This window comes from Stenella coeruleoalba (genome assembly GCF_951394435.1).
Source record: "Stenella coeruleoalba genome assembly, chromosome: 19".
In the NCBI taxonomy this organism is placed as follows: Eukaryota; Metazoa; Chordata; class Mammalia; order Artiodactyla; family Delphinidae; genus Stenella; species Stenella coeruleoalba.
In genome coordinates, this window is record NC_137165.1 from 60,611,998 (window position 1) to 60,639,679 (window position 27,682).

General features: G+C 53.5%; 1 protein-coding gene across 1 annotated transcript in view; it reads left to right on the forward strand.

Annotated features, from left to right (window-relative positions):
- PRKCA (protein kinase C alpha) overlaps positions 1 to 13,849 on the forward strand; it is a 364,235-nt gene extending 350,386 nt beyond the window's left edge. The window contains exon 17 of the mRNA XM_079904472.1: positions 7,515 to 13,849. Coding sequence (XP_079760598.1) covers positions 7,515 to 7,679 — 165 coding nt within the window. The 3' untranslated portion in view covers positions 7,680 to 13,849. The remainder of the gene's footprint in view (positions 1 to 7,514) is intronic.
- The last annotated feature ends 13,833 nt before the right edge of the window (positions 13,850 to 27,682 follow it).

Genomic DNA, 27,682 nt, shown 5'->3' on the forward strand with positions numbered 1-27,682 from the left:
TGAATTTTGTAGGCGTTTGTCCTGATTTATTATTCGTGTGAATAAAATGCCCAAGAAGAGCCTTCGCATCTCCATTCAGCCCACCCACGAGGAATAACAGTCTCCGCAAGCGTCGGCAGCAGAGAGGTAATTGGTGCTTCCCTTTCTGGATTCTATCCATTGGCACCAACGAGCAGAAGAGCTAGTTCACAGGCCGGCCAGAAGCGCCCCCTGTACTGAAATGGTTATTAGAAATTAATCTACGAAGTGAACACTGAGAAGTGTATCCAGGATTGATGGGTGAGCAGAGCACTTTAGAAATAGGCATGTCTATCTCAGGTAGGCTTTCTTGGGAAATTGCTGCCGTTATTTTATCAAAAAGAGAAAAAGGAAGAGAAGGACTTTCCTCGGGTCTGCGGTGGGATGCACGGTCAGGTTCATTTTCCTGATGGCCTCAAAGCCCTTTTCTCACAGGGTCATTAGTTTGTTTAGATAGTTTGATGATGGTTTGATTATCAAAGTTAATGCAGTATTCTCTTTAATATTTTTTATTTATTTTGAAATAATTATTAATTTCAGACTTGCGGAAGAGTTGCAAAGGCAGTGTAAAGAATTGCTGCATCTCCTTCACCCACATTCCCTCAGTGCTACCATTTCAGCACATTCCCTGTGCCATTCTTCCTCTGCACCTCTGTGAGGGCGTGTAGGCAAGGACACACATGTACATATTTTCTTTTCTGAACCATTTGAAAGTAAGTTGCAGACTTACACCTAAATAATGCCTCTTTACACCTAAATAATTCCATGTGTATTTCCTAGAACTAAGGACATCCCATGGCACTGTATTCTTTTGATAATTGCTCTGAGAAGTTATTTGTACAGGGTAGCAGCTCTCCAGGTCACAGGAGAAGAAGACCCTGGAGTGGACGGCAGCCTCGGGTTCTCCCAGGTGGCAGGTGGGGTTCATCCTCTTGACCTTTCCGTGGAACCAAAGCAGTGATGCTAATTAAAATCAAGATTCTCAAGGCTCAGGGAGCTTCTCTGACAACATACGGACACTAACCAGCCTTGGGAGGCTAGAATCTGCCGTATTACGATGTGCTGAGGTGGGACTTAAGCCTTGGAACCCACGTAAGAGCACCTTCTCCTTGGCTAATTGGAGGCAGGATGTCTTCCTATTCCTTGGTAGTTATGCTCCCAGACGCTTTTCTGCTTGAGAGAGAAATGGGAAGAAAGGAGGCTTTTGAATAATTATCAACATGAATAAGGAGCGCTCTCGCAAGGCTCAGGGAGCTGCCGGCGGGGAGTCACGGGGAATGCAGGCCCTGCGGGCCTCTGGCCGAGGGAATGGACCAGTCCGCTACCCATGGTCCGGAGTGAAGGCGCCGTGATGCTGGGCATGACAACAGCCACTCTTGGAAAAGCGGCCTTGAGCGCCCTGAAGCTGGCCGTGCGTGTAAAGAAAGACCAGGCGGCGTGCGTGTTCTCGTTGCAGAGGGTACAGGCCACGGCAAGCCAGAACCTTTGCCCTCAACCGCACGGGGCTCTCACCTGCAGGAACCTAACCATTTAGTGTGTCCGTCTTCAAAGCCGCCTCCAGGCCAGAAGTGGCCTTTCCTGAGAGGTGCTCTGAGGCGGCAGGTGAGGGGAGCCCTGTTTAATTTTGTCTGAGAAAATAGGGCCTGTCTCCAGGGAACGCTGGCAGGAGGTGAAAGAGGCCCCAGTCCCTTTTTAAAAAAATTATTGTTAAAATACAGTCTCCTTGCGGTGAAAGAGACGGTTAAGCAGTAGAGAAGGATATAAAATGAAAAGGCGGGATCTCCCTCTCCCCAGGGACCACTCCCGCTGCCCACTTGACATTTCCGTAACCTTCCAGAAAGCTGTACGCGTGCATGAATCTATACACTTTGTCCCTACGTTGCTCACATGGGCGTGTGGCCTCCTTTGCGTGGGGCCCGCTCCTTTCCTTTTGTCCCCAGGCCGGGCACTGACTGTTTTCCAAATCCTCTCCTCTGCCCATTCTCCTTCTCCAGACTTTCTGCACCAAAATGCACTGGCTTCAGTGGGCGTCCAGGCCTTCGGTGAGCACATCTCCAGAACCTTGGGTGACGCAATGCGCAAACTAACCTCACTTCCTCCCATAACCCTTGGCGTGCGCTCCTGCTGTGCTGGCCCTGCACGGAGGCCCCCCGCCCAGCATGCTGATCTTAGGAAGGGCAGACCCCAGCTGCCGCCCGGCGGCCCAGCCCACTCGCTGGACGGTTCCCTGGTGTGGACGTGACCTCCCAGGAGGCGTCCGCTCCTTTCTGCTGCTGGTTTAACTACATGAAGAGTCAGGGATACGAGCCCACCGCTGGCCGTGTCCTCACCACCCCTCCACGGGGACCACGGCGCGGGGCTGAGGTCAACTCCCCAGCCCGGGGCTCGGGACGCGGGGACGGTTCCCCTAAGACGAGCCAGCTGCGTCTGGTCCTCGGCGCAGACGGTCCCCACCCTGCGAAGCTTCCTCTCTCCTTCGTCGCGCTGCTCACCTTTACTCTGGCTTTGTTCTGCACCCTCGTGCTCTCCCGGGGTCGGTTTGGCATTTTGCTCTGTAACGGCAGCGTGTTCGAGCTACTCACACTCACCCTAAGTCCCGCGCCGGTGACCATGAGGTTAATTTCTACGTCATCGAGACACCAAGGTGTAAGGCACAGGCTTGAGACCAGCACATGTGTGGTGCATTCTGGGTGGCCTCTGCCAGGTAAGAGTCACAGCCGAGAGGCCCACAGCCCGGCTCAGGCTCCGCCCCTTCCCCACGGCCCCCCGCAAAGATGCAGAGGCTGTGAGCCGACCGACCGTGCGCCACGCGTGGCTCCGGGTGGGGAGCGGCGCATCCCAGATCCCACCCGGGGCTTTGCCACACGTCTGCCATCTCGCTTTCTCCTGGATTCATTTTACTCGTCGATGATTTTACCAAATGGGTGGGAGCGTCCAGAAGACAGAGGAGTGAAGTCCTGAATCCAGAGCTACGGCAGGAGATAGACTGTTAATAGTGTTCCACTCGTCCTTGGCCTGTAATCAGTGGCCGTCTCCACGCCGGGCACGCGTGCTGCGTGTGGCGTCGTAGGTCTGTATCAGGCCTGGTCATCTAGAAAGGGTCGCACACATGCCGTCCCTCTGACCTCACAACGGCCGTGGGAGGTGGGTGTTCGCATCCCCGTCTATCTTTACAGAGAGGCACGTGCGCTGCCCAAGCTGACCCCGGCTCCTGGCCTCTGATTGGGTGCTTCATCCCCACCGTACCCCGGGTCTCCGCCTGGTGTCAAGTGCATCCCCGCGAACACGGAGGCCGTCCGGTCTCGGGGATGGCCAGAGGAGCTGTCCGGGCGCACATGCTGGCCCAGCCGTGCTCGGGCCACTTCCTCCGCCCTCCCCCCCGAATCTTTGTCCCAAGGAGTCGTGGGGACCTCACGTCCCGCGGGCATCCTGGCAGCTTCAGTTGGCGAAAGGTGTGGGTGGCCTCCGGAGCTGGGGCAGCGCACACGCAGCCGTGGGGTTCTGCTCACAGCTAGCGAGTGCTGCCTTCACCTGCTGTGTCCTCAGGTGGCGGAGAGCCCCGAGGCCGTGGACACGCCAGCCTGCCTGGTGTCCCCCGCGCCCTCCATTCGGTCCCCGGGCCTCTTCTGGCTGCCTCTCAGATCCAAGATGGCGCCCGAGACCCATTTCCCGCCAAGCTGATGGCCCCGGTGAGACTGGCTCACAGGTGGCCGGGAGACTCTTCTCTACCGTAAAAGACAATAGCTGGTTAAAGCCATTGTTTGTCTTCTCCCCAGGGATCCAAAGGGCCCTGAGTTTAATTATCCCGCGCAGTGGGTGGTGGTGGCGCGGGTGGTGGTATGAGGACAGTTGCATTTCTTGCGCAAACGTCTTGAAAGACACGTAGTTCAAGATCTCCAATTTGACCTAAAGGAGGCTATTTCTGCCCTGATTTCGCTGAGTTGCGGAGCGCTCATTTTTAAAGCACCGGGAGACCCTCTGTGGTGGAAAAGTAAGTGCTGTCATCGAGCCAAACCCGTAAAAGCAGCCGAGCTGCCCCCGCCCCTTGGGGGCGGGTCTTCCGTCGGGTGTGATCCCCCTCGGGGTCAGATACCCTCCTGAGCCTTGGACCTCGGTTCATCCTCAGACCCCACCTTCAGCTCTTCCAGACGCGGCCCCCCACGGCTTGCCCAGAGCCTCTCACAGTCACAGAGCTTTCGTTCTTTGCCGCCGCCTGCCCGCTCGGGGTTGGGTTGACCCGGTCTCCGCCATTCCCCTTGGCCCCCGCCAGCAGCACGGTCACGGCACGCAGCTTACATGCCGAGGATTTCCGTCCGCGCGTCACCACCCCGGGCTTCACAAGCTGCGCAGCCTTTTAGGAGGAGCCTCCTCTGGACACGGCTTCAGAACTTCCCGTCCTCAGGCATCATCCCATCCCCAGGCTCCTCCGTGTTGATGGTCACGCGGTCCCCCTTCTGAGACCTTGGGATCTCTTCGTTTACTTTGTTTTTTATTTTTCTTTGGCGGCGGAGCCCTGGCTTTGAGAAATTCTCGTTGGAAGCTGATCTGCGAGTACTCTGCAGGAGGTGCTCAGGGGAAGGTGTCAGTCTTTCCTTTGAGCCTTGTGGTTGCACAGAGGCTGTGTGATGTGTTCACAGGACAGACGGACGGGCCTGGAGCTGGAAGGACGGGTCTCCAGCTAGCGGAGGAGAGAGAATTCACCATGTCGCCGTCCTCTTCCTCTTAGGGACTTCTCCTTTTATTTTTCTTCCCAGAAATTGCTTCTCGCTCATCTTTGCGTAGTCAGTGAATACCAGGAATCAGTGAAGGAAGTAAGCTCTTCCTAAGGAAGCACACGTGCCAGCTGCTGGGAGCACCCAGAATAGATTTGCTTGGAACCTTCCAGGCAGTGGGTGTTGATTAATCGGAGTCCCGAAGGATGTTCTGCTCACAGCCGAGTCCCCGAGGCTGTAACACTTGCGTACAAGACTCCTGCCCTGAGCGTCTGCAGCTTCTCCGTTCCCTGCTCTCAGATCTGGCTGGCTTGCCTGGTTCCCTTGTTTGGCCTCCGCCTTTGCCCTCACACTGACCTTGGGACCCACCGAGCCTTGCTTCGCGGTTGGAATATTCCAGGTTCCTCAGCCACAGCCCTGTGGACCTCGGGGCCAACACCTCTTTGCGGTTACCCACCCCGGTCATGACAACCAAAAAAGAGTTCAGACGTTGCCAGATGTCTGCAGGGCGGGGGCAAAACCTTCCCTGGATGAGGACCACTGGTGTCTCCGAAGCAGGGCTCTTTCTTCTCTGTTGTCATCTTCACAGCGGCGTCTGGCCGCGGTGCTCTGTGGACGTTGGTTGCTGTTGGTTGGTTTCACTGACGTGTCGAGTGCAGACCCTTGATTAATTCTTGGGGAGAAACATCGTGCCCTTTCTCCCTTGAAGAGTCCTTCGACTGGCTCACGGTGGCCTGTGCACGTAGAGGGGTGCAGGCCGCAGGCCCTGCTTCTGCTGACCTTTGCCCCAGGGGCACTTCGTGCTCCTTGGGAAGGCGGAGTGTGAAGGGAAGGCCCCACCGCCCCTCGTGCAGGTGGCAGGGCCCGAGGCATGGGCAGGACCTGCAGCATGGCCCCCGCAGAGTGACTGGAGGGGCCCCGACAAGCCCCCCACTCGTTCGCCCACGTACCACCCAGCAGTCACTGGTCTGAACTCGCCTCCAGTTAAAAAGCAGGGGTCGCTTACGATAATAAAAACCACCCCAGAGGGCTTCCCCGGTGGCGCAAGTGGTTGAGAATCCGCCTGCCAATGCAGGGGACACGGGTTTGATCCCTGGTCCGGGAAGATTCCACATGCCGCGGAGCAGCTAAGCTGGTGTGCCACAACTACTGAGCCTGTGCTCTAGAGCCCGCGAGCCACAACTACTGAGCCCGTGTGCCGCAACTACTGAAGCCCACACGCCTAGATCCCGTGCTCCACAATGAGAGAAGCCACTGCAATGAGAGGCCTGCACGCCGCAACAAAGATTAATCCCCGCTCGCTGCAACTAGAGAAAGCCCACACGCAGCAACGAAGACCCAACACAGCCAAAAATAAATAAATAAAATAAAATAAAATAAAATCAATAAAAACCACCCCAGAAAGGAAAGGCCTCAGTTAGGAAGACCTTAACCTTGAATTTATGGCGTGCTTTCCACCAAGACATGTTATTTGATAGGAGGGCGGGGAAAGTATAACGAAGCTAGATTCTCGAGGAGAATCTAGACGGTGGGGAGGAGCTGTGACGGAGGAGGTGAGAAAGTGCGGCCCGAGACTCAGCTGTCATCACAGAAGCAGCAGCAGCAGGTGTCGTGCGCTCCCGCACGTGCTGGGCTCTGTGTGAAACACTGTACGCTCAACCTTCGTGGCAGCCCAGGAGGGGGCCCCAGCTGTTCTCCCCACTTTACAGATGAAGAGAAGGGGTGGACCCCGCCTCGCAGCCTGCCTAGCGCCGCGCTCTGCTAAAGGTGCAGGACGCCTTAGGCCAGCTCAGTCAACTCACGCTGCCCCGTAGTACCGGCCGGGGATGGGGCAGGGGATGGGTCACTGTCTGCAGAACACCTCCCAGAACTGTCTCAGCATCACCTGGGATCCTGGGACGCCAGCATGCCACAGCCTTCCGGTGGCTGGGAAAGCGACAGGACACCCCTTCCTCTTGTGCGGGGCCAGCCTCCCAAAGCAGCGCTGCTTACGCGGCTGGGATTCCAGACCGGCCCCCACCCCTCCTCCAGGGCAGCGCTGCCCGCAGCCCGTCTTCACGAAGTGCCCTGGTGGACCCAGGTGGAGAGGAGTGAGTGTCCAGGACGGAGACTGCCTTCTCGCCCCGAGAAGGCACAAACCTGATCCAGACCGAAGCCACCAGCGATGCCTGCCACGGCGACCTGTCCGCCGGTTGACAGACGTACCTAGACCGCCGAGCCCAGGCAGGAACGGCCCAGCCTTGCCACTACGCTGACGCCTTCCTGGTTGAAGATTAATTTCGGGGCTGAGATTCTAGAACCTCCCAGTTGGAAGACAAGAATAACACAGCTTTTACTGTATCACAGACAGGCTTGCAAAGAACCAGACGTGGGACAGTATCCCAACCTCTCAGTTCAGGGACCACTGCCCTCATTTCCACCCACATCCCAGCCGTTCAGCGTGGACGCGTGCCTGCCGGCCCCGCGCGTGCGGCCTCGTGCTCGTGGCTCCGTGACGGGACGAGAAATAAAAGAGGCCGTGGCCTCACTGGCGCCTTCCCGGCAACACGGCCCTCCCGCCTGGGGTGTCCGTCCCGAGGCTGCTGGGTGGTTTACAGCTGAGTGGCTCTCTCTGTTCGCTCTGCCTCGCTTTCGAATCCCGTTGGCCTGCAAATCCTCCAGAACTCGTCCTGCCCAGCCAGCCCTGATGCCCTGGCCACGCTCCTCCCCGCAGAGGCCCAGAGAGCTGCTGCCTGGGCTCTAATAACCTACTGACCGCTCCTTCTTTTTCTTTTCTCTCCACAGTGCGGCAAAGGAGCAGAAAACTTCGACAAGTTCTTCACGCGAGGGCAGCCTGTCTTAACGCCACCCGATCAGCTGGTCATCGCTAACATCGACCAGTCTGATTTTGAAGGGTTCTCATATGTCAACCCCCAGTTCGTGCACCCCATCCTACAGAGCACAGTATGAAACTCAGCACCGAGAACAGGCGCCTCCCCAGCCCCTGCCCCCTGCCCCCAGCCGTGGGAAATGATCCTCAGCTCTAAAGTTTGAAGGCCACCGCCTTGTTTCCAGGGGAGGCCTGAGAACTGTAGGGTTATTAGTCCAAACGTGATCAGCTGTTCAGGGTCTCTCGCAACCAAGAGCATCATCTTAGCGGCAGATGGCGTCATGCACAGCATCCAGTTTAATTGTGTAGAGGTCGCATCTGGCGGTAGGTTAACCCTTCCTGGAAGGCAAACAGACTCTACCCCCCCCCTTTTTTTGGGTACAATTTGACATGTTTTCCAGACCCTCTGTTAATTTTCACCATCCGGATCCCCCAACCAGACATGTTCAAAGGAACCCGCCCCAGTCCAGGGAGCCGGAAACATCTCCGCCCAAGACATCTTTGGAGTAAAAGAACGGGGAGCCCAGAGAGTGAGCAAGGTGGGACCCGGGGGAGGTGGGATTGGGGCTTCAGAGGACCCACTGCTGGTGTTCTCTGCCTCGATGGAAACGGTCCCTAGGGCCCAAGAGGCCGGGAGGAATCTGGTCCCATCTGCAAGCTCACTGTTCCCAGAGGTTGACAGTCGTAACCCACTCACAGTTGAGGTCCAGCAGTTACCAGTTTAGAAACAGAGGAAGAAGACCTCAGATGAGTGTTGGGGGCATCTGTCATCTCGTACCCTACTGGCTGATAACTGTCTTGATACTTGCATTTCTTTTTAAGAGGCCAAATCTTCTAAGGACTCCGCTAAGCGAGCATGTGAAGTCATTTCAGATCAAGGGTAGGTCAGTGCGCGTGTGATGTTCATTTTAATCTCTGGGAGATTCTTCTGGATCCAGGGTGCCACCCGCGATCATGCCACTACTCACAAGTGTTAGCCAACCCCCCTCACACCGACACTTCGCTGCCTACTTCCTAAGAAGCCGGAGCGCACACCTCCCACCCCTTTTGTACTTATTTATTTAATAGGCTGCGGTGTTTACGAGAGTACGATGTACAGTAAGTTAATCCAAGTGTTGACTGTAACTTCAGCCCCTAGAATTGATTCCCCTCCCGTCTCCAGCCCTCGACATCCTCTTGGGATGAACAGTACGGTTTTGGTCCCCCATTTCCGGTTCATGTTGAGTGACACACCTGAAGCTGTAGAACAGGAAACCTGGATGCGTATCAGCTCAAAGAGGTTTTATTGCTAGAAGGATTTCAAAATGTTTTGCAAAGGCATCATGCAATGAATTTTGCATGTTTAGAATAAACCTTAATAACAAGTGAATCTATGTTATTGATATAATCGTATCAAGTACACAGAGTATTATAATAATTTTATAAGACACAACCGTGCTACGACTGTGATGGCTCCGGTTTCTAGTCTGCTTTTCTGATTAAGTGTTAGCTTCTTTTTGTGCCGCTGTGCTTCCTCTTCCCCACGCCGACTCCGTGCGTACCCTGCATTGGCACTGTGTCGGGCGTACTGACTTTTTATTGCAGTAGATCTGATTTCGAAGGTGAATGGCTACTTTGCATGATCAATTAGGCTTACATACACATATACATAAAAATATTCGATTCTACCTGCAAACGAAAGTTTCGTCGGGGGTGTGGGATTACTGTCGAGGTGAGACTCCTCTTAGCCTCTGAGCCCTGTCGCCTTCGTCACGCTTCCGCCTGTGGTAGCAGGAGATGTTCAGCTCCCGTGCCCCCAGAACGTTCGTGCAGGTGTGGTGTCGTCACGGCCCACGGGCTGCACGTTGCTCGGTCAGTTCTTCCCTTCAGCCTTGTTGCTGCTGGAGACTCGGGGTAGGAGGGACGGGAGGATGCCCTTCCTGACGTGGGTGTGCAGATGCCCCGGAAGCGTGCCGTCCATCTCACCGTCCTCGGCACGCTCCGCCGTCCGCTACCGCACGTGCAGACGTGGTGAGCACAGCCAGGCCCCGGAGCCGTCAGCAGACGCCCTGGGGGGGCTGCAGATGCTCTCCCAGGTGTTGCTAGAAGCGGCCTTCCCTGTCTTGTGAGGAGCACTTCCGTGGGACGCAGCATCGCAGTGCGGGGTCCTCAGGGGAGCCGGTCAGAAAGAGCGGAAAGAACGTTTCCGAGGGACGTGGTTGTCAGTCCTTACAGGGGCTGCTCTGTGCCCCGTTCCCCAGAAGCGTGTCCCAGCGAAGCGGCTTCTCACTTTGACTCTCTGGCTGTTTGCCTGAATTCCAGCTGCCACACGACCGCTGAGGGGTCTTAGGGGTGAGAGGCCTCGGCCATCCTGGGAAGCCTTGACTGGAGGAAGAGACGGGGTAGGGAACAGGTTAGACCAGAAAAGAGCAAATTCTTCCGCCACCTCTTATGGACCGTAGACTCAAGGGCTCCAGAGGGGCCCCGGCTGCGGCGCTGTGGCCCCATGGGTCCGTGCACGTCCGGGGGCCGCATCTTCCCCAGGTGCACCTCGTTTGGTCTGATAGAAAAGGGACCCAAGTATAGAAAGAGCCTAAGAAGCAGAAGGGCCGGTCACCCTGCCCCGGAACGGAGCAGCAGCAGGACGGCAGATCCCCAGCTACGCCCCAGCGGGGAGGAATGTCCCAGCAAGGAGCCCGCGGGGTGGAACCACGTGTTCCCAGCCTCTCGCTGCCTGCTCACGCTGAGCCCCGGGCAGGTCACGCTGTCCTTCACACAGCCGACACGTTTCCAAATTATTCATCTTTCTCTAGGAAACATCCCAGCTGGTTTTTATCCTTTCTGAGTGTGTGGCAAGTTTTAAAGGAAATACCGTGTCTGGGGGGCCCTGTACTCTGCGTGAGGGACTGCAGGCTTGAGGACAAACTTGGGGGGGAAACAGTAGAAGCTCCAGTGCCAGCGACGTGCTACCGTGATGGGGCGTGTTGGTGCGTCGCCATGTCCCGGATGTAGATAGAAGCTGATGCTTTTAAAAACTCTGAGCAACCCAGGACAGTTCTGCTGAAAGCGCGCGTCACGTTGGTAACCGTCAGCAGAATGGATTGATAAAGGTCTGTGGCTTTACCCCCCTTCGTGGAGGCCACGTAAAGTAAAGCCACAGGGAAGGGGCCGCCGCTTCCAAGGGGCTGGGATAACAAGGAGGCCCTGAAGGGCCCGAGAAGGGTCAGCCCCTGTGTCGCTGGGGCCCATGGAGGTTCAGGCCCGCAGGGGAATCCAGCTCGAGCTGGGTCCCCCGCCAGACGCTGTGACGCGAAAGGCCGTGCAGATCGGTCCCGTGACCTTCCCCTGGGAGGCGGCCGCTCCGAGGCTGCGGCCAGTGCGCTGGCGGCCCTGCTCTGGGCATCGCCTGCAGACCCACGAGGGGTTTGGGTTGAAGGAAGAATATGGGGTGCGCAGCCCGCAGAGGTGAATGGGAGGTTCGCTCGAGGCTGGAATGATTCAGGAGGTCGGTAGGAGACCCCGGGAACCGAGCGACGGCTCTCCGTCACGTCTACTGCTGTTTTGTTCACGTTCACGCAGAGCCTCTGCCTTGTCGTGTCTTCGGAGATGGTTAGGCTTCTTCTATCAGGATTTTGGGAGAAAGCCAGAGGGTTAAGAGATCTCCGGAAACTTGGTCTGAGACGGTCAGCTAGGAGAGCGTGAGGACCCTGATTAACGCGATTCAGCGAACGATTGTCGAGCCCCTCTGAGCCACGGTCCTTAGCCGTGGTCGGCAGGGAGTTTAGGGAGGAGTGGGTTTGGGTGCGGAAGGGCTGGCGGACGCTTGCAGCAGGAGGAAGCCGGCAGGGAGGGAGGGGCGCTGCGGTCCCCGAGGCTGAGCCGCGGGTGGTTTCCGGTGCGGCTGCTGGCCCTCCTCCGCCAGCATCTCCCAAGCGCCAGCAGCGTCCTCCCTGCCCCCTCGAAGAGGCTCCCGGTTCTCTGGGCGGGGCTGAAGCATCCAGCAGGTGGGTTCGCACCCACTTTTCCCCTGTGACTTCCTGTAGCTGGGGGTCCGGGCAGAGGGGAGCGGGGACAGAGCAAAAGCAACTAACACTGCAGGTCCCCCCCCACCTCCCCGAGTCCACGTAGCAGGAGGGATTTGAGTGTGTTGCCGGCGTTTGTTTGCTCAGCGCTGAAGGGAGGACAAAGTGAGGGTCTTGTGTCTGTAACAGCCTCAGAAAGGAAACACCATCTGACGGTCATTTTCTCACCTCGGTCTTGTGGAGTCGCCTATCTCTTGTACCATTTCCTGCTTCTCTAAGCCCAGCGGGGGCAGCACTGAAGAGTCACGATCGATCGTGAACCTGACGCGGGGCAGCGACCCGGAGACGAAGGCTCTCAGCGTCGCGGGGACAGGGAAGGCCTGACGGTCACAGGAAGCGGAAGGCGTCCTCGCTGTTCGTGACCACACCCTAATTTGACAGAAAGCGTTGGGAAATGTTTTTAAAACCTTTTCCTTGAGTTACTTGGGTTACATTTTATGAAATATACTGACTGTCAACGTTTCTGTCATTTCCCGTGTGGGCTGGCGCAGCAGATCTAGGGAATGCTGTATATTTCTGTTGTTAGAAAGGTTACCTGCGTCACACGTGGGTGAAGGCAGCCGCGTAGAGATGGTGTTGGCCGCAATTCTGTTAATCCGATAATGTCAGGGGCTCGTCAGGAGGGTGAAGGGCGGAATGACCAGGACCTCAGCGCCGCTGATGTGTGTGATCGGCTGTCCGTTAATAACGGTGTAGGTCCAACTCAGTCATCAAACAGCCTTAAAATGACCCACACTAAGGCCCACACGTTCCAAAGACTTTTTTGAAACCTTATGGAAGAAATTAATCTGTTAATTCCAACAGAACATCTGAATATACTGGGCTATTTGTACTTTTTTATAGAGAACTTTATTAACTCAATTCTTCCTTAGAAATGAGTTTTTAAAATAAAACTACTGACAGTTTCATAAGATTCCAATCACACGGAGCCTGTAGGAGGACTCAGCTGGGGTCAGCTAGAGCGCCCCTGTCCTGCAGTCCCACTGCGGGATTTTCCCATCCAGTGGGGTATGGAGTCCTCATCACAATGACTGGAAGTCCAGGTGGAACACGTTAGCAGAATGACGCCCTCCGTGTTTTTAACGAGACACTGGGGACAACTGTCTAAAGTCTAGAAACTTTGGGACCGCGGGAGAGATGGCTTCATTGTCCCCTTTCCAGATGCAGCTCTGGGACAGCTTTCCCATTTCCTTGCCCTGTGAGGCTCTGCGACCACCTTTTGGCATGGGGATGGGGGGCGCCTCCTCAGCTCTGTCTCCTGCCCCCACGGGCCCCCAGGTCTCGCATATATGGTGAAAGTTCAGTGATGCCCTGCGAGAACTTGGTCCCTGGGCGACTCAGAACTACCCCGACATCCCCAAGAAAGAAGCGGCAGATGTGTCCATTGGCATCATCTCTAGTGAGTAGACGGGACCCTACTTGTCAAGGCTACTTTATGAGAACCTTTTTTTCTAAAAGAAGACAAAAGGTGGCTTTGCATTTTCTGATCAAACAGCTCTGTCTTTGCCCCTCTGCTTCACTTTAGGAGTACTTATTCCTGTGATTGTTGGTAGATTCTTGGTGATACTCTTCCTGGAAAACTGTGATTCTTTTCTTGAGGGGGTTAGTGGACCATTCAGAATCATCCGTGAAGGCTGTTTTCCTTTTGAGTGTAAAAATTCGCCTCATGTCTCTTCTCTTAGGGTCTTTTCGAATGTCTTTTGTAGATGGTCAGAAACATTTGGAATCACTGCCTTGCTGCATGAATTTGGGGGAAGGGTGGGCTGAAGGACAAGCCGTGTTTAAAGCATCCTTGAAAAGGAGCCTATATCAGACCCCAAATGTGTGTGGAGGAGGGAGAGGAAGAGACGGAGGTTGCAGCGTTCCCTTCTGTCAAGCACCTGCTGGCAGAACGTAGAGGCCGTTCAGCTGTCAGGTCCCCCTGGGTTTATCGCAGGTGAAACGGATGTACAATTCCTGCGTTGCTCTAGTTCCATGACCTCTAAGCTTTGTTTGCATGACAGCTTTGTTAGAAACATTAACTGTAGTTTGGAAGCAAGTGTGTATGAATAAAGATAATGACCATTCCTTCGTGTCCCCGGTCTCATTTGCATCCCTCTGTGGCATCACAATGAGTTTTCCTCGTGTTCACCTGGCGAGTGTAGCATTTCAGTCTGGGTGCACCCTGTGGACGCTGCTGTCTTTTCACCTGTGTCGTGTGTGCCTCTCCATTTAGGGTCACTGTCTTTATTTCCTAAAATACTTCCTGCTTTGAATTGAAACCCAAACAGTTACGGGGATAAAAATAGTGGCAGGTCATTTAGTCTTTCGTTTACGGAGGCCAGGGCTCGTGCCAGCTGGGGAACAGCGCAGACGGGAAGGTTGGCGTGGCCCCCGCCTGCCAGGTCCCTGCACCCCGAAACTGCACAGGACACACAGCAGCTGGTGAGGATGTCGTCCCAAGACAGAGACCCACCCTGGAAGAAGGGCTCCAGAAGGAATTCAAATCTTGGGAATTTTTCTCCAGAAACAGACGTTTCCCACGCATCCTGTCGGCTGCACTGTGCGCTCAGCTTCAGGACTCCCCGCGTTCAGCGTCAGCAGCCTTCACCCTGTACTTACTCACGGGTGAAAAACGGGGGGAAATTTTCACATGTGAAACAGGTAGCCTTCCAAAACACCCAGTGTCTTAAAACTCAACACTCCCGAGGAGATTAGCCTCAAAAAGAATTAAAGACCAAGAAAACAAAACGAAACAAGCAAATCACTACTTCTGGAAGCCGCGGCGGTCTTGGCTCGCGCGCTCACCTCCTTCTGGGGGGCTGCTCCCCACTCTCGCTCTCGGGGTCATCCGATCCCGGCCTCTCCCGACCGGCTCTGCCCTGTGGTCCCTTCCTCAAGGTCCTGCCCCAGTCTGCTCACTAGATGACCCAAGTGCCAGTGTCCACGGGGCTAACGTCCCGTCCGCAAGCTGCTGTATTCCCCCTGCATCTCCCGAAAGGTCAGGATCTTCCCGCTGCCGGTTTAGATGAGGAACAGCAAGGAGCACGTCTAGGGCCCTGGGAGCGGCGAGTGGTCGCTGGCTTCTGGGCTGGCCCAGGCTTCACTCGGGGCTGGTTGCTCGCACAGGCACACGCGGCTCATGGCTGCTGCTCCGCTGCCTGGCAAAGAGGCCATGTGGAGGGCGGCTTAAAATGGCTCTTCAGCCTCTGCCCTCGCGCCCACCAGGTGCTGTTTTATTTTCCGTGCGTCAGGCCCGCCGCGCGCTCTCTTTCCCTTTGGCTGCAATGCGGGATGGAGCGCGTGCATCCGGCACAGAGCAGGGCAGCGTCCTCGGAGCAGCTGCCACAGGGAGGGCCTGGCTCAGCCCACCGCGATTCACCCCGCGGGGCAACCCCAAGGCCCAGCAAGATCAGGTGGGCAGGTCCTCCTGGCGCCACGGAGGCCTAGGGGGTGGCCTGAACACCAGGAGGTCAGGACTGATGTATCATTAAGCTCGAGATCGCGGCTCCCGGCTGCCCGGGAAGCCTGTCCCCGGCCCCCCAGACACACACGCCTGGTACCTACGACCCAGGTGGGGCTCTGGCTGGGCTGGCAGCTCACGGCTGAGCCAACTCAGAGGGTCGCTCAGCTTGATGTGGACCCCGTTGCTCCTCCCTGTCCCCCGTGGCTCCTCCCCATCCCCCGTGGCTCCTCCCCTCCCCTCGTGGCTCCTCCCCTTCCCCCTCATGGCGCCTCTCGTCCCCCCGTGGCTCCTCCCCTTCCCCCTCATGGCTCCTCTCGTCCCCCCGTGGCTCCTCCCCTTCCCCCTCATGGCGCCTCTCGTCCCCCCCGTGGCTCCTCCCCGTCCCCTGGGGCTCCTCCCGTCCCCCCGTGGCTCCTCCCCTTCCCCGTGGCTCCTCCCCCTCCCCCTCATGGCTCCTTCCCCCGTCCCCCTCGTGCCCCATCCCATCCTCGCGTGGGCCTGGCGCCCGTGGCCACCTCCTCTGGTGCATCCACGCCCGTGAGCTTCTCCCCTGCTTCACCCTGCGTCTCCCACCCCAGGAGAGGCAGCCCAGGGGCGGCTGAGAGCAAAGCTCTGTAGCCATCCTGCTGGCCTCCCCCCGGTGGTAGCTGCTCGATCGGGGCCGAGTTGTTTGTGTCTCCCGGGGCCTCAGTTTCCTCGCGTGCAAAAGGCGCTGCTTATGACGGTGCGGCCCCATCGGGCCGAGGGTCTGTGTGGAGCGTCTCCCGCAATGGACGCCAGCTTTCACGACCCGGTGGGAGCCCCGGCGCAAGGCCCCCAAGACCACGCCGGGCCAGGGCTGCAGCAAGAGCACGGCTTCTTCTCTCCTTCAGCCCTTTTTGAGAAACGGGGCCGCGTGCCAGCTGATCGGGGGGTCCCCGGTGGGAAGGTCATCAATGAGCCAACCTCGGCCTCCAGGAGCAGGGCTGATGGGGGCGTGTGCCTGGATGTTCTGTAAACAGGACTTGGGTCCTCGCGAGAAGGGGCGGCTGAGCCGCGAGGGAGGGAGACTGAGGGGCACTGACGAGCCTTGAGGCACCCTGGGCTCAGCAGCCCCCCGTCCCGCTCTGTGCGGGAGGAGGGAGGGAGGGGCCCACGCCGGCGATGAGCACCAAACGGCTGTTGAAAGAGACAGAGTGAAAGCGTAACCCCCCGGGGGACCCGAGCCTGTGTCGCTGTGGCTTCAGAGGCTCCCCATCCCTCTGCCCGTCTGTCCCTGCCCTGAGATGGTGGGCAGTCGCCTTGCGGTGGCAGGGGCTTCTCTGATTGTCCTGTGTCCAGCTCTGCCCACTTACATCCAGTCCACCAGCAAGACCTGCTGGGTCTACCCTAAAGCCGTGGTTCGCTACTGGGGGCAATTTTGCCCCTGGGCAGACGTTTGGCCATGTGTTGAGACATTTTTGGTTGTCACAGCTGGAGAGAGGGGATACTGGCGTCTAGTAGGTAAAAGCCAAAGGCCAGGGATGGTACTAAACGTTCTACAACACACAGGGCAGCCCTCACAGCAGAGGATGATCTAGCCCCAAACGGCAGCATTGCTGCTGCCGGGAACCTTGCCCTGAAACAGGCCCCCAGGCCGTCCACTTCCACCCGTGTCCACCGGTCTCCCCGCCTGGCTCCTGAGGCTGCCCTTGACCCCCGCCCCATGGCCCTCTGTGCATCAGCCAGCGTGACCTTGTCTGAGCAGGTCCTTTACCTGCTTAAAGCCCTCCAGTGGCTTCCCATGATCCTTAGAATAAACGCAAATTTCACACTACCCACCAGCCTCATACAATCTGGCTCGTGGCACGTGAATTCAATGGGTAGGAGGTAAGCTCAGAAAAGTGCTGGCTTGATTATTCACTCCTGTGTGTGTGTGTGTGTGTGTGTGTGTGCCCTTTCCCATCAGCATATAAGCTCTACAAGAAAACCGAGCTGGTCCATCCCGTTCGCTGCGGGATCCCAGCACCTAGAACAGTACTTCACACATAGTAGGGCTCCAAAAAATGTTTGTTGCATGAATAAATGAGTGAATGGAAGCCAAGACTGCTCTGAGCCTGGCAAGTTGTGACCCAAAGCATAACCGTGTCATGGCCCGTGCGCTCGAGGTGTTCGCAGGCTGATTAAGGAGACAAGACGTGCATGCGAGAATCAATTCAGGACCAGCTCTCAGCGCTCTTCGCGAGCCGAGGAAACCCAAGCTATCAGTCTGTGCCACCAGCCAGCACCTAGAGGCACTGCTGCTGCGGTTACATTTGGGCGGTTGTTGACGGCCCTGAGCTTTCTCTTCTCCAGCCTGTTGTGTGCTCTGGGGTGAAATCCTGGCTCAGCTGAAACGCTAACACACACGGGCAAAGGCGACAGCCCACCCCCTGGGCGGGGAGCAGAGCGGAGCCTGCGGGGATGTGCAAGCAGTGCTTTGGCTCTAAGAAAGCAGAACAGGATGTCTCCCTGAGATGCTTTTTTTAAAAAGCCAATTCAATAAATACATTGCAGAGAGGCCTATTCTAGGCAGGAGAGGGGTAAATACAATTTGGTTCTAAAGAACAGGAAGAGCTAGTGGTGGACTCAACAGACGGAGGGAAAAGGCAAAAAATAAAAGTACACACACGCACACACGCACACACGCACACACTGAGTGAGTCCCAAAAGCATGCCAGGCACTCTTCTGGTTACCTTAAGTGCATTTTTTAAAGCCCACAATGACTCCTTGAGGTAGGTCCTATCTACTGTGCCCATCTTACAGAAGAGGAAAGCAAAGTCCAGAGAGATTAAAGAACAATTCCCGGTGAGCAACGCCCAGCAGACCTAGCCAAATGGAAGAGCAGAGATGTGAGCCATGCTGGGGGCCTTCCTGGAGGAGGGGGTGGGAGGCTGTGGTCTGATGGAGGAAAGGATGGGTGGGAGGGGTCAAAACCACACGGAAATCAGTAAACAGGTGGGAGGGGAAGGACTGACTCGTATCCAGTGCTCGCTGCGTAATTCCCACGTAATCATCTCGTCTAATCCCCATGGCACGCCTGCAGAATAGAAGCCGTTGTTCACACCTTACAGATGGGGAAACTGAGGCCCAGGTTAATTAACTGGTTTCCAGTTCTATAACTCCTAAGCATCACAGCGAGGCTTCTCTGTCCTTTCTGACCTTGAACACTTAGGGCACCAAAGAGGCAGCCTGGCTGGGGTGTGCGGGACCTTCCCGGGGGCCTTCTCCCCTTACGGCTTCCTGCAAAGCCCACCCCATCACCAAGGGAAGTTTTCTTTTCTCATCTGACTCTGATGCCTATGAGACCAGAGGCCCTTCTGTAACTGTTTCTGGAAGCCTCTCTCCCACCTTCATCTGATTTTTTTTTTTTTTTTTTTGAGCTGTCTGGGCGTGGGTAGAGAGAGAAAAATAGCGCTGCGGTTCTCAAAACCCAGCAGGTCCCTTTGCAGCCGCCCCACCTGGCTGGCTGTCACCTGGAGAAGCCCCAGAGGAAGGAGCAAGCTGGCAGGCGGGGGGGCTGGCTCTGGGGTCACCCTCCCCCCACAGGACAACCCTGGTGTTGAGACCTCCCAGAGGTCAGAAACAAATGGAAGTAGTGAGTGCAGGTGACCCGCAGGGCGTGTGGGAGGGAGAGTCAAGGCTGGCCGGGCGGGTCAGCACCAGCTAGTGGCCAGAGACCTTGTCAACAGGGAAGAGCTGATTTCTTTGGCAAAGGGCAGCCCAGGGAGGAAAGGTTGGACTTGGGGTGAGGGTGGGGCAGAATACTCTGTGGGTGTTTGTACTTTCTGGAAAATGTACCAAAATAACACCTGATTCTTGTAGCTAATACAGATAGGAGAAGGAAAACCTCCCCATCCCAAGATAACCACTGTCATACTTAAAATGCTTGATAGGGGCTTCCCTGGTGGCACAGTGGTTAAGAATCCACCTGCCAATGCAGGGGACGCGGGTTCGAGCCCTGGTCCAGGAAGATCCCACATGCCGTGGAGCAGTGAAGCCTGTGCGCCACAACTGCTGAGCCTGTGCTCTAGAGCCCACGAGCCACAACTACTGAGCCCGCACGCCTAGAGCCTGTGCTTTGCAACAAGAGAAGCCACTGCAATGAGAAGCCCGCGCACCGCAACAAAGAGTAGCCCCCGCTCGCTGCAACTAGAGAAAGCCTGTGCGCAGCAAGGAAGACCCAACGTGGCCAAAAATAAATAAATTAACAAATAAATAAATAAAATTTAAAAAACAAAAAAATTCTTGATAATTTGCTCATTTCACTTAATTATTATTAATTATTTTGTTACATTTTCATAACGGGGACAGTGAAGTTCTCATATCAAACTTACCGGGACCCTAAGCTGGGCGTCTAAAATGGGGATGGCAAACGTTGACATGCAAGTTCCTTAAACATTTTATGTAACTTAGAGCATGTAAACACACAACATTCAGAAAGGATGAGGTCTTCTCTCTCCGTGCCTCCTTCTTGCATAAACTATACCCATAATGCTTGACTGAAAATTGCCAATTTGAGGTTATTTGAAGAAAAGCAAAATATTCACAAAGCAACTGAATGCAAAGTCCTTCTTGATATTTGCAATATTTTCTAGTATTTTGTAGTAGCCTTGCCCACAACTAGCTCTAGAGCCGTTTTTAAAAACTCATCTTTATTACCCTTCTTAAACATGCTATTGTGTCTTCATTGAAACAATTCTGTTCTTTGCACTCATATATCTTCAGTTTCTGAGGCATTTGCTTAAATTATTTAACTAAAAAACAATATAGCGGCATCAAATGTTTGGGGAATAAGTTGGCTGATTTGTGCTAAGTCATGGTGAGAACACAATTCCACAGAGAAAAGATGTTCAGCATGTCATGGGCATTATTTAGTGTTTTGTAGAGGAAAAAAAAAAAGTCAGTTAATCCATTCAGTCATTCAGGGGACATCAACTAAGAAAGATTCCACTGCAAAATTTAGATCTTTCCACATAATGTGTTGTTTTTTAAGAGCTGTATAGTATTCCATTTTGTACGTATGCATTATAATGCCTCCTAACCCCTCACTTACTTTCAGCCTCATGTCCTAACGTTTAGGAGGTTCTCAACTTTTTCTATCATAAACAACACTGTGTTGAATATTCTAATCTTTATATCTTTACACACTTAACCAGTATTTCATTCATTCTTTCTTTCATTCAAAAAATATTTATTGAGCCCCTATTATGGACCAGGTACTCTTCTGGATCTTGGGGATACAGCAATAAACCAACAAAATCCCTGCTCTTGGAATTATATTCTTGTGGGAAGATTCCACATCCTTAGGATAAATTTCAAAAAGTTGGAATTTTTTTTAATATTTATTTCTTTATTTTGGCTGCCTGGGGTCTTAGTTGTGGTATGTGGGACCTTCGTTGCAGCATGCAGGCTCTTTGTTACAGCATGTGGGATCTAGTTCCCCGACCAGGGATCGAACCCGGGCCCCCTGCATTGGGAGCATGGAGTCTTACCCACTGGACCACCAGGGAAGTCCGCAAAAAGTTGGAATCTTTGGTCAGTGGCTATGAGCCTTTTCAGGGCTTTTGATACATATTGTCAAAATGCAGTAAGAAGTAAAGGAAACCACAAATTCGAATACACAATTGAATCATTTCAAAGTTTCATACATACTCATACACCCTACGTACCTGCATGTAGATCTAATAGTTACCATGTGTATTAGTTATCTACTGCTGCATAACAAATTACTCCAAAACTTAGCAACTTAAAACAACAAACATTTATTATCTCACAGTTTCAGTGGGTCAGGAATTTGGTAGTGACCTAGCTGGGTGGACTGGCTCAGGGTCTCTCATGAGGTCGTGGTCAAGTGTCACTCAGGGCTGCCATTATCTGAAGGCTTTGCTGGGGCCGGAGTGTCGGCTTCCAAGAAGGCTCACTCTCGTGACCATTGACACGAGGCCTCAGCTTCTCACCCCTTGGGTCTCCATAGCGCTGCTCAAACATCTGACAACAGGGCAGCTGGCTTCCCCCAAAGCGGATGATCCAAGACTCAGCAAGAAAGAAGCAATGCCTTTGACCATCAATCCTGGACGATACACATCATCACTTCCACCATTTGCTATTTCTTAGCAGCAAGTCACTCAGTCTAGCCCATACTCAAGGGGAGAGGACTAAGGGCCACTTTGGATTTGGGGACATATTTAAAACACCACATCATAGGTAGGTGAGCCTTCCAGGGCAGTGACCGCTGTCAGGAAGAGAAGCAAGAAACCACTTCGGTTGCACGTTGATGGAATGAGACTCTTGTCCCAAAATGCATTTCAGTAAGTCTTGCTATTGCTTTGTGTCTTTTTTATCCCCTCTTTTTAATCAAGCCTTTTATTGTAAAATACATGCTTGTTATTGAAAATTTGGAAAATATAGAAAAGTCAAGATAAAATAATAAAATTCACCCCTCATCACACCACCTAGAGATAACCACTGATCACAGCGCAGTTTATTTCCTTCCGTCTGCGTGCATCGTCTTACCTTGTGGGAAACATGAGTATACAGTTCTGTATCCTGCTTTGTCATGTAATACTGCATGCATTTGTTTTCTTCAAGTCATTAGAACTCTTTGTACTGAATACTTTAAATGGCTACTACCTTAGTTTTCTAACTAATTCCCCTATTACTGGACTTTAGGTTGTTTCCAGTTTTTTAATTATTTTGAACAACTCAGCGATGAACATCTTTGTTCCTAAAATTTTGAATACATTTTGGATCATTTCCTCAGTTGGGCTCCCAGAAATAGAATGAATGAACATTACTTTTTTCCTTCTGTTTTGCTTCTTGAAGCTCTACTTTCCCTGGTAACATTTTCTTGCTCTTGGATCAACTAGTAACTTGCATTTCTATTCAATCAACGTCAATGCTGTTGTTGGTTCGTTGTCAAGTTCCTTCCTTAATTCGTCCAACAAATATTTCCGTGAGCACTATATGAGGTGCCGGGGCTGGGCTATGTACCCAGGTGGCAGTGATTACCAGAGCTCACGGTCCAGAGAGCTTTAGGCTTTTGCCTCTGTCCACGGGATCTGAAGTGGCTTAAAACTCTCCAAGTGAACAATAAATAAAAACAGAAGGTCAGGACCAAAGACAATAAAAACATAAATATATTTCCCACAAGAGTTAACAAAATTGCTGTTTGACCCTCATACTTGGCTTTGTATTTCCTAGCAGCCAAAAAAATTGGGAACCATTGGAAAAGAGGAAGCACATATATTCCTCTAGGAATGAAAGCCTCTCCTAGCACTGAATCCCAGAGGAAATTCTCGGGTGTGATTTTATCACATGGAAGAGAGAGTGCGCCATGGAAGAAATGACGTCCTCTACGATATTGGGGGAGCTTTAAAAAAATAAATGCAGGAGCAAATTTCACATGGCCTTTCTTTAGTGACCTTTATCAAGTTCGGGGCTTAACCTTGAAATGCAACTTCATGAAGGTGACCGATAAATAAATAAATAATAAATAAACAAACCCAAATCTCTAGGTAAGTAGCCGATTATGTGGTCCGACCTGGTTCGAGAATTTAGAATTCCTGGAGGAAAACAAACAAACCATGAGACACCAAGTTCTATCTATCAAATTGGCAAAGATTAAGCCTTCTTTAAAGATTAAACCCCAATTTTGGCAAGACTTGGGGAAGCCAGCCCTGTCGTACGCCGCGGGCGGCATATAAATCGGTACAGTTCTTCTGGAGGGCGGTTTGGCACCAGGTGACAAGAGTCTTAAAAACGCGCTTGCGCACAGCAGTTCTGCTGTGGGGATTTGTCTCCTAAGGAAATAATGAAAACTGCACGTCGAGACTATGTGCCAGGAGCTCGCTCTGCTCAGGCGCCTAGGTTTGCAGTCAGCACAGCTGTGCCCAGCAGGGCCTGGAAACCTTGGGGTCTCTGGCAGTTCTGGGAGGTGAATTCTTTCTGTCTCTCACATCGGCATCTCAGCTTCTCTTTTTCTTTCTAAACCCTTTTATTTTGAAATCATTTAAGGCTCAAAAGACTGCGAAAATAATACAGAGGGCCCACATACCCCTCATGATGATGTCTTACATAACCGCAGCGTATCGTCAAAATCAGGACATCGAGCGAGTGAAATACTGTTAACTGAGGACAGACCTTATTCGGATCCCACCAGGTTTTACATGCTGTGCGCGTGCGCGCGTGCGCGTGTGATACCATGAAACCCTACCGCGTGCGGAGTCACATAACCACCACCACGTTCAAGATCAGGAGCTGTTCCTTCCAGAAAGAAACTCCCTTTTGCTACGTTATACTCACCTCTTCCCGGCCGCCGCCCATGCAACCACGGGTCTTTGCCCACCGCTGAAATTTTGTCATCTCGAGAGAGACATACAAACAGAAGCGCCAGGATGTAACCTTCTGGATGTGCTCCGCCCCCTCTACTTGTCTGTTTTCTCAAAATTCCAACCAGCCACACTGGCCTGGGGCCCTTTCGGGTCAGGCCGTGTCGTTGGTCACCAGCAAGCCCGTGGATTGCTGCTGGGGGTCAGGCTCCCACCTGTGGCCCAGCCATCCATGGCCGAGGAGGGAAGCCAACTGACACAAAGCTCCCCACCCCGTCGTCAAAGAGAGGAGCAAAGGAAGTCCCCCTCTGAGGGGGGCCGGGCCGGGCAGGTGCTTTACCTGGTCCAGCTACTGCGCAGTTCCCTGGGGAAACTCTGAATGTCCGTGGCCTACCTGATCGCCACGCCGGGCTCCTCTCGGCTAACAGAACACCATCTGGGGCTGACTTGGGGTAAACATGGGTCCTCTAGTGCCCCAGGGGATGGGTGTTCGTGGTGAAAGCCAATCTCGGAACTCCAGCCTCCTTGCCACTGGCCGGTTTAGGCGAGAGCCCAGGACACACTGAGTCCTGGCTGGGGCCCCTTCTGCGAGCTGCCCCAGACGACCTTCCAAGGCCCGCGGGGGCCGGGAGGGGCTGTCGGGAGAGAAGAGCTCAACATCAAAGAGAGTTTTTCAGGTCTGAGAGAGCATCTTGCTGCCCGGACTTGCCGCAGAAGTCCTTACCCAGGGCTCAGTAGCAAAACCCACTGCTGCAGCCGGAAGGATTTATAGCAAAGCAAAGCAGCGCAAAAAACAATAAACTGACTTTGGAGGAAAGATGAAAGGCCGGAGAGGAGCTGCTGGGAAATCTTATTAGGCTGAAAACACACAGAGTAATCATTTGAGGAGGTAGGAGGATCTTTTGGTCCCACGGGCCCTGAGTGATTTCGGGGCCTCGGTGAAGCTCCGCCTCCCCCCCCCCCCCAGGCTCGGCCGTGACTCAGAAGGGGCAGAACCGTCCCCTCATGCCCTCGTCCGGGGGCTTTTGCCTCCACTCAGGTGGCTGTTGCTTGCCCCTAACGATGGGAAGACAGTATAACCGATTGTCCCAACCAGGTGACGCATGAAGTCAAACAGAGGCCTGTCCGTTCTGCCGGGACAGAAACCGGGACCCCCGCAGCAGACCGGGCTGGAGGGTCGCCCAGCAACCTGCGCACCTCTGCGGAGAGCTGCCGCCCGCCCCGCCCCGCCCCGCCCTTTGGGAGGTGCCCTTGAATCCGATATTTTACTCATTTCAGGATTTCTCCGCCTGACGAGTGTCTCACCATGACGTTTGCGGTTCCTTATTCTCTGCGGTGGTGAGTGTCCTGCGTGCCACAGGACGTTTAGCCGCACCCCTGGCCTCCTCCCACTAGCACCCCCTTCCCCAGTCGTGACCACCGAAAACGTCTCCAGACATGGACAAATGTCCGCGGGGTCGGGGTCAAAGCCACCCCGGCTGAGAACCATGGATCTGGCCCCATCCTCTCACTGTTTGGGAGAAGGACCACAGTCGGTTTGCTTAGGGGTTAAAGCTTTAGACAGTTAACAAGGCTTGTCATCTCGGGGCCGAAAGGCAGGGGCCTCGAACGGGGGTGGGCACGGGGGAACACATGGAGGACACCCCAGGGAGGAGGGGGAAATGGGCACCTTTCTGCCCGGTGTCGTCCAGGAAGCTCTGCTATGACCCGCAGGCGCCGGCATTGTCCCCATGACTGCAGAGCCTGCCTGGGCACCGGCCGTCGGCGCCCACCTAGTGGGCCCGCGAGGGCTCCTGGCCCATCCCGCTTGCCCGGTACCAGGTGCGCCCATGGTGCCCAGAGAACTCGGCGCCCTCTCGTTCCCTGCCGTCCTCTCCTGTGCTCTCAGGGACGCGCCTGGCGCTTTAGAAGATGAACAGTCTAGAAGGACCCCCTCCACCATAGGAATCTATAACTGAATGTGTCATAAATAATAATAAAACTTGCTCCTTTTAGCCAGACCCCGTGCTGAGCCCTTGGAATACATTGTCTCCTTTATTCTCCCCACAAACCCCCAAGGTGGGTGTTCTGGGCAATCTGTGCGGTTTTCAAATGATGAAACCAGAGCTTAGAGGGATCAAGCAATTTGCCCAAGTCACTTCATGGCCGACACGTGGAACTGAATCTCAGACCCATCTCGCTCCAGGGCACGTGAGTGCGCTCCGCTGGGGATCACGGAGTTACGGGTGTCGGAGGTGTGGCTTGCTGGAGCGGAGGTGTGGCTTGCTGGAGCGGCCGGGGTCCCCGAGCCGGTCGGTCGAGCAGCCCTGACCTTTCACCCCAGCGGGCCATCCATCATTATCACTGTCCTGAAAAGGGGCAGGAAACACAGCCTGCCTAGTTTCTCCCACAAGTGGACAGCAGATCTGCCGGGAAATTTTAGACATTTGCCAGTAGATGGTAATGACTGACGGAAGGAGCTTGTTTTCTCTCCCCATGCATGAGTAGAATCTATGATCTTTACACGTGATGGCTGAGGGATATGTCATTCTCCATCACGGTTTCCAGAAGCTAGAGGCTTCCAGATAACCTGAAGCAGGTCCATTTTTTTTTTTTTTTTTTTTTGAGAGACCAATTTGTCATGCCCAGAAGGAGTCCCACTTCCTAGAGCCAAGCCCAGGTGAATCCTACAGACCTTCGCTTACTCTGAAAGGACAGGCAGAGCCTCTGGACAAGCATCATTGCTAGGGGTTCTGGGACCAGCTCTGCCCGTTCCAGACTCTGATTCTCACCTTTGCTACCCACATCCTCAGACCCCTTATCCTGGAAATCAGTGTCACGCTTCTCACCCACTAGGAGGGCTATGGTACAATAATAATTAGTAATAATTTTTAAAAGGAAAATAACAAGTGTTAGCAAGGATGTGGAGAAATTGGAACGTTTGTCCATTGCTGATGGGACTGTAAAACAGTTTAGCCGCTGTGGAAAATTCTGTCAGTTCCTCACAAAGTTACACAGAGAATTATTCTATGATATAGCAATTCAACTCCTAGGTGTGTACCCGATAGAATTGAAAACAGATGTCCAAACAAATACATGTACACGCATGTTCATAGTCACGCTATTCCCAGTAGCCAAAAGGTGGAACAACTCGCATATCCATCAGCGGGTAAATGGATAAACAAATTGTGATACAATAGAATGTTCCCATAAAAAGGAATGAAGTATTGACACGTGCTACAGTGTGGACGAGGCCTGAGAACATTACACTAAGTGTACGAAACCGGACACAAAGGGCTCTATATGGGAAGATTCCATTTGTATGAACTAGCCAGATAGGTAACTCTATAGAAACAGAAAGCAGTTGGTGGCAGCCAAGGGTTGGGGGTCGGGGAGTGAGAACTAACTGCTTAGTGGGTCCAGGGTGTCCTTGTCGGGTAGTGAAAGTGTTTGGGAACTAGATAGAGGTGACGCTTTTACGACAATGTGAATGTACTCCCTACGTGCACTGAACCCTTCACTTTAAAAATGGTTTATTTTATGTCATGTGAATTTCATCTCCATAAAAAAGCTTATCAATTGAGAAACGTCAGTGTCACAGCGATACCAGCCTCGGCAGGGGCCGGCTGGTGCATGATGGGAGGATGTTTCCCTAACCTCTGTGTGGTGAGCACCTGCTGGTTCGGTGAAAAGCACCCGTGCCTTCTTCCGGGATCTGTTCCCAGGTTTTCCCCCGAGGACCTGTCCGCACCGTCCTCTCTAAGCCCAGATGCCGGCTACATAAGTCAATGAATTCCCTTTCCTGATTTTCTGTCACTGGCAACCAGAACAATCCTGATGATACAGTCAGTTTCAATGTTTCCGTGGAGCAGACCCGAGTTTATGCTTGAGTCAATTTCGGGAAATTGCCGAGAGATGTGTTCATGTGGAAATTTGGAAATTCTAGCTTCCAGCCCTCTCCTGCAATCTGTACCGAAAACTGCAAGTTAAAAGTGTTATTTTTTTGGAAAGTGATGGTTGCCCAGCAACGTAAATGTACTGAATGCCAATGAACGATACATTTAAAAATGGTTAAAATGGTACATCTTATGTATATTTTACCTTCATTTAAAATAATAATGGTTATTTTTTCTGATTATAGTATTCATATACATATATTCATAGTAAGAAAATTTTAAACAATATAGAAAAGAATGGAGAATGTAATTATCACCCGTCATCTTTCCCCAGGGGCTAACAGCTGTGCACACTTCGGTATATTTCCTTGTAG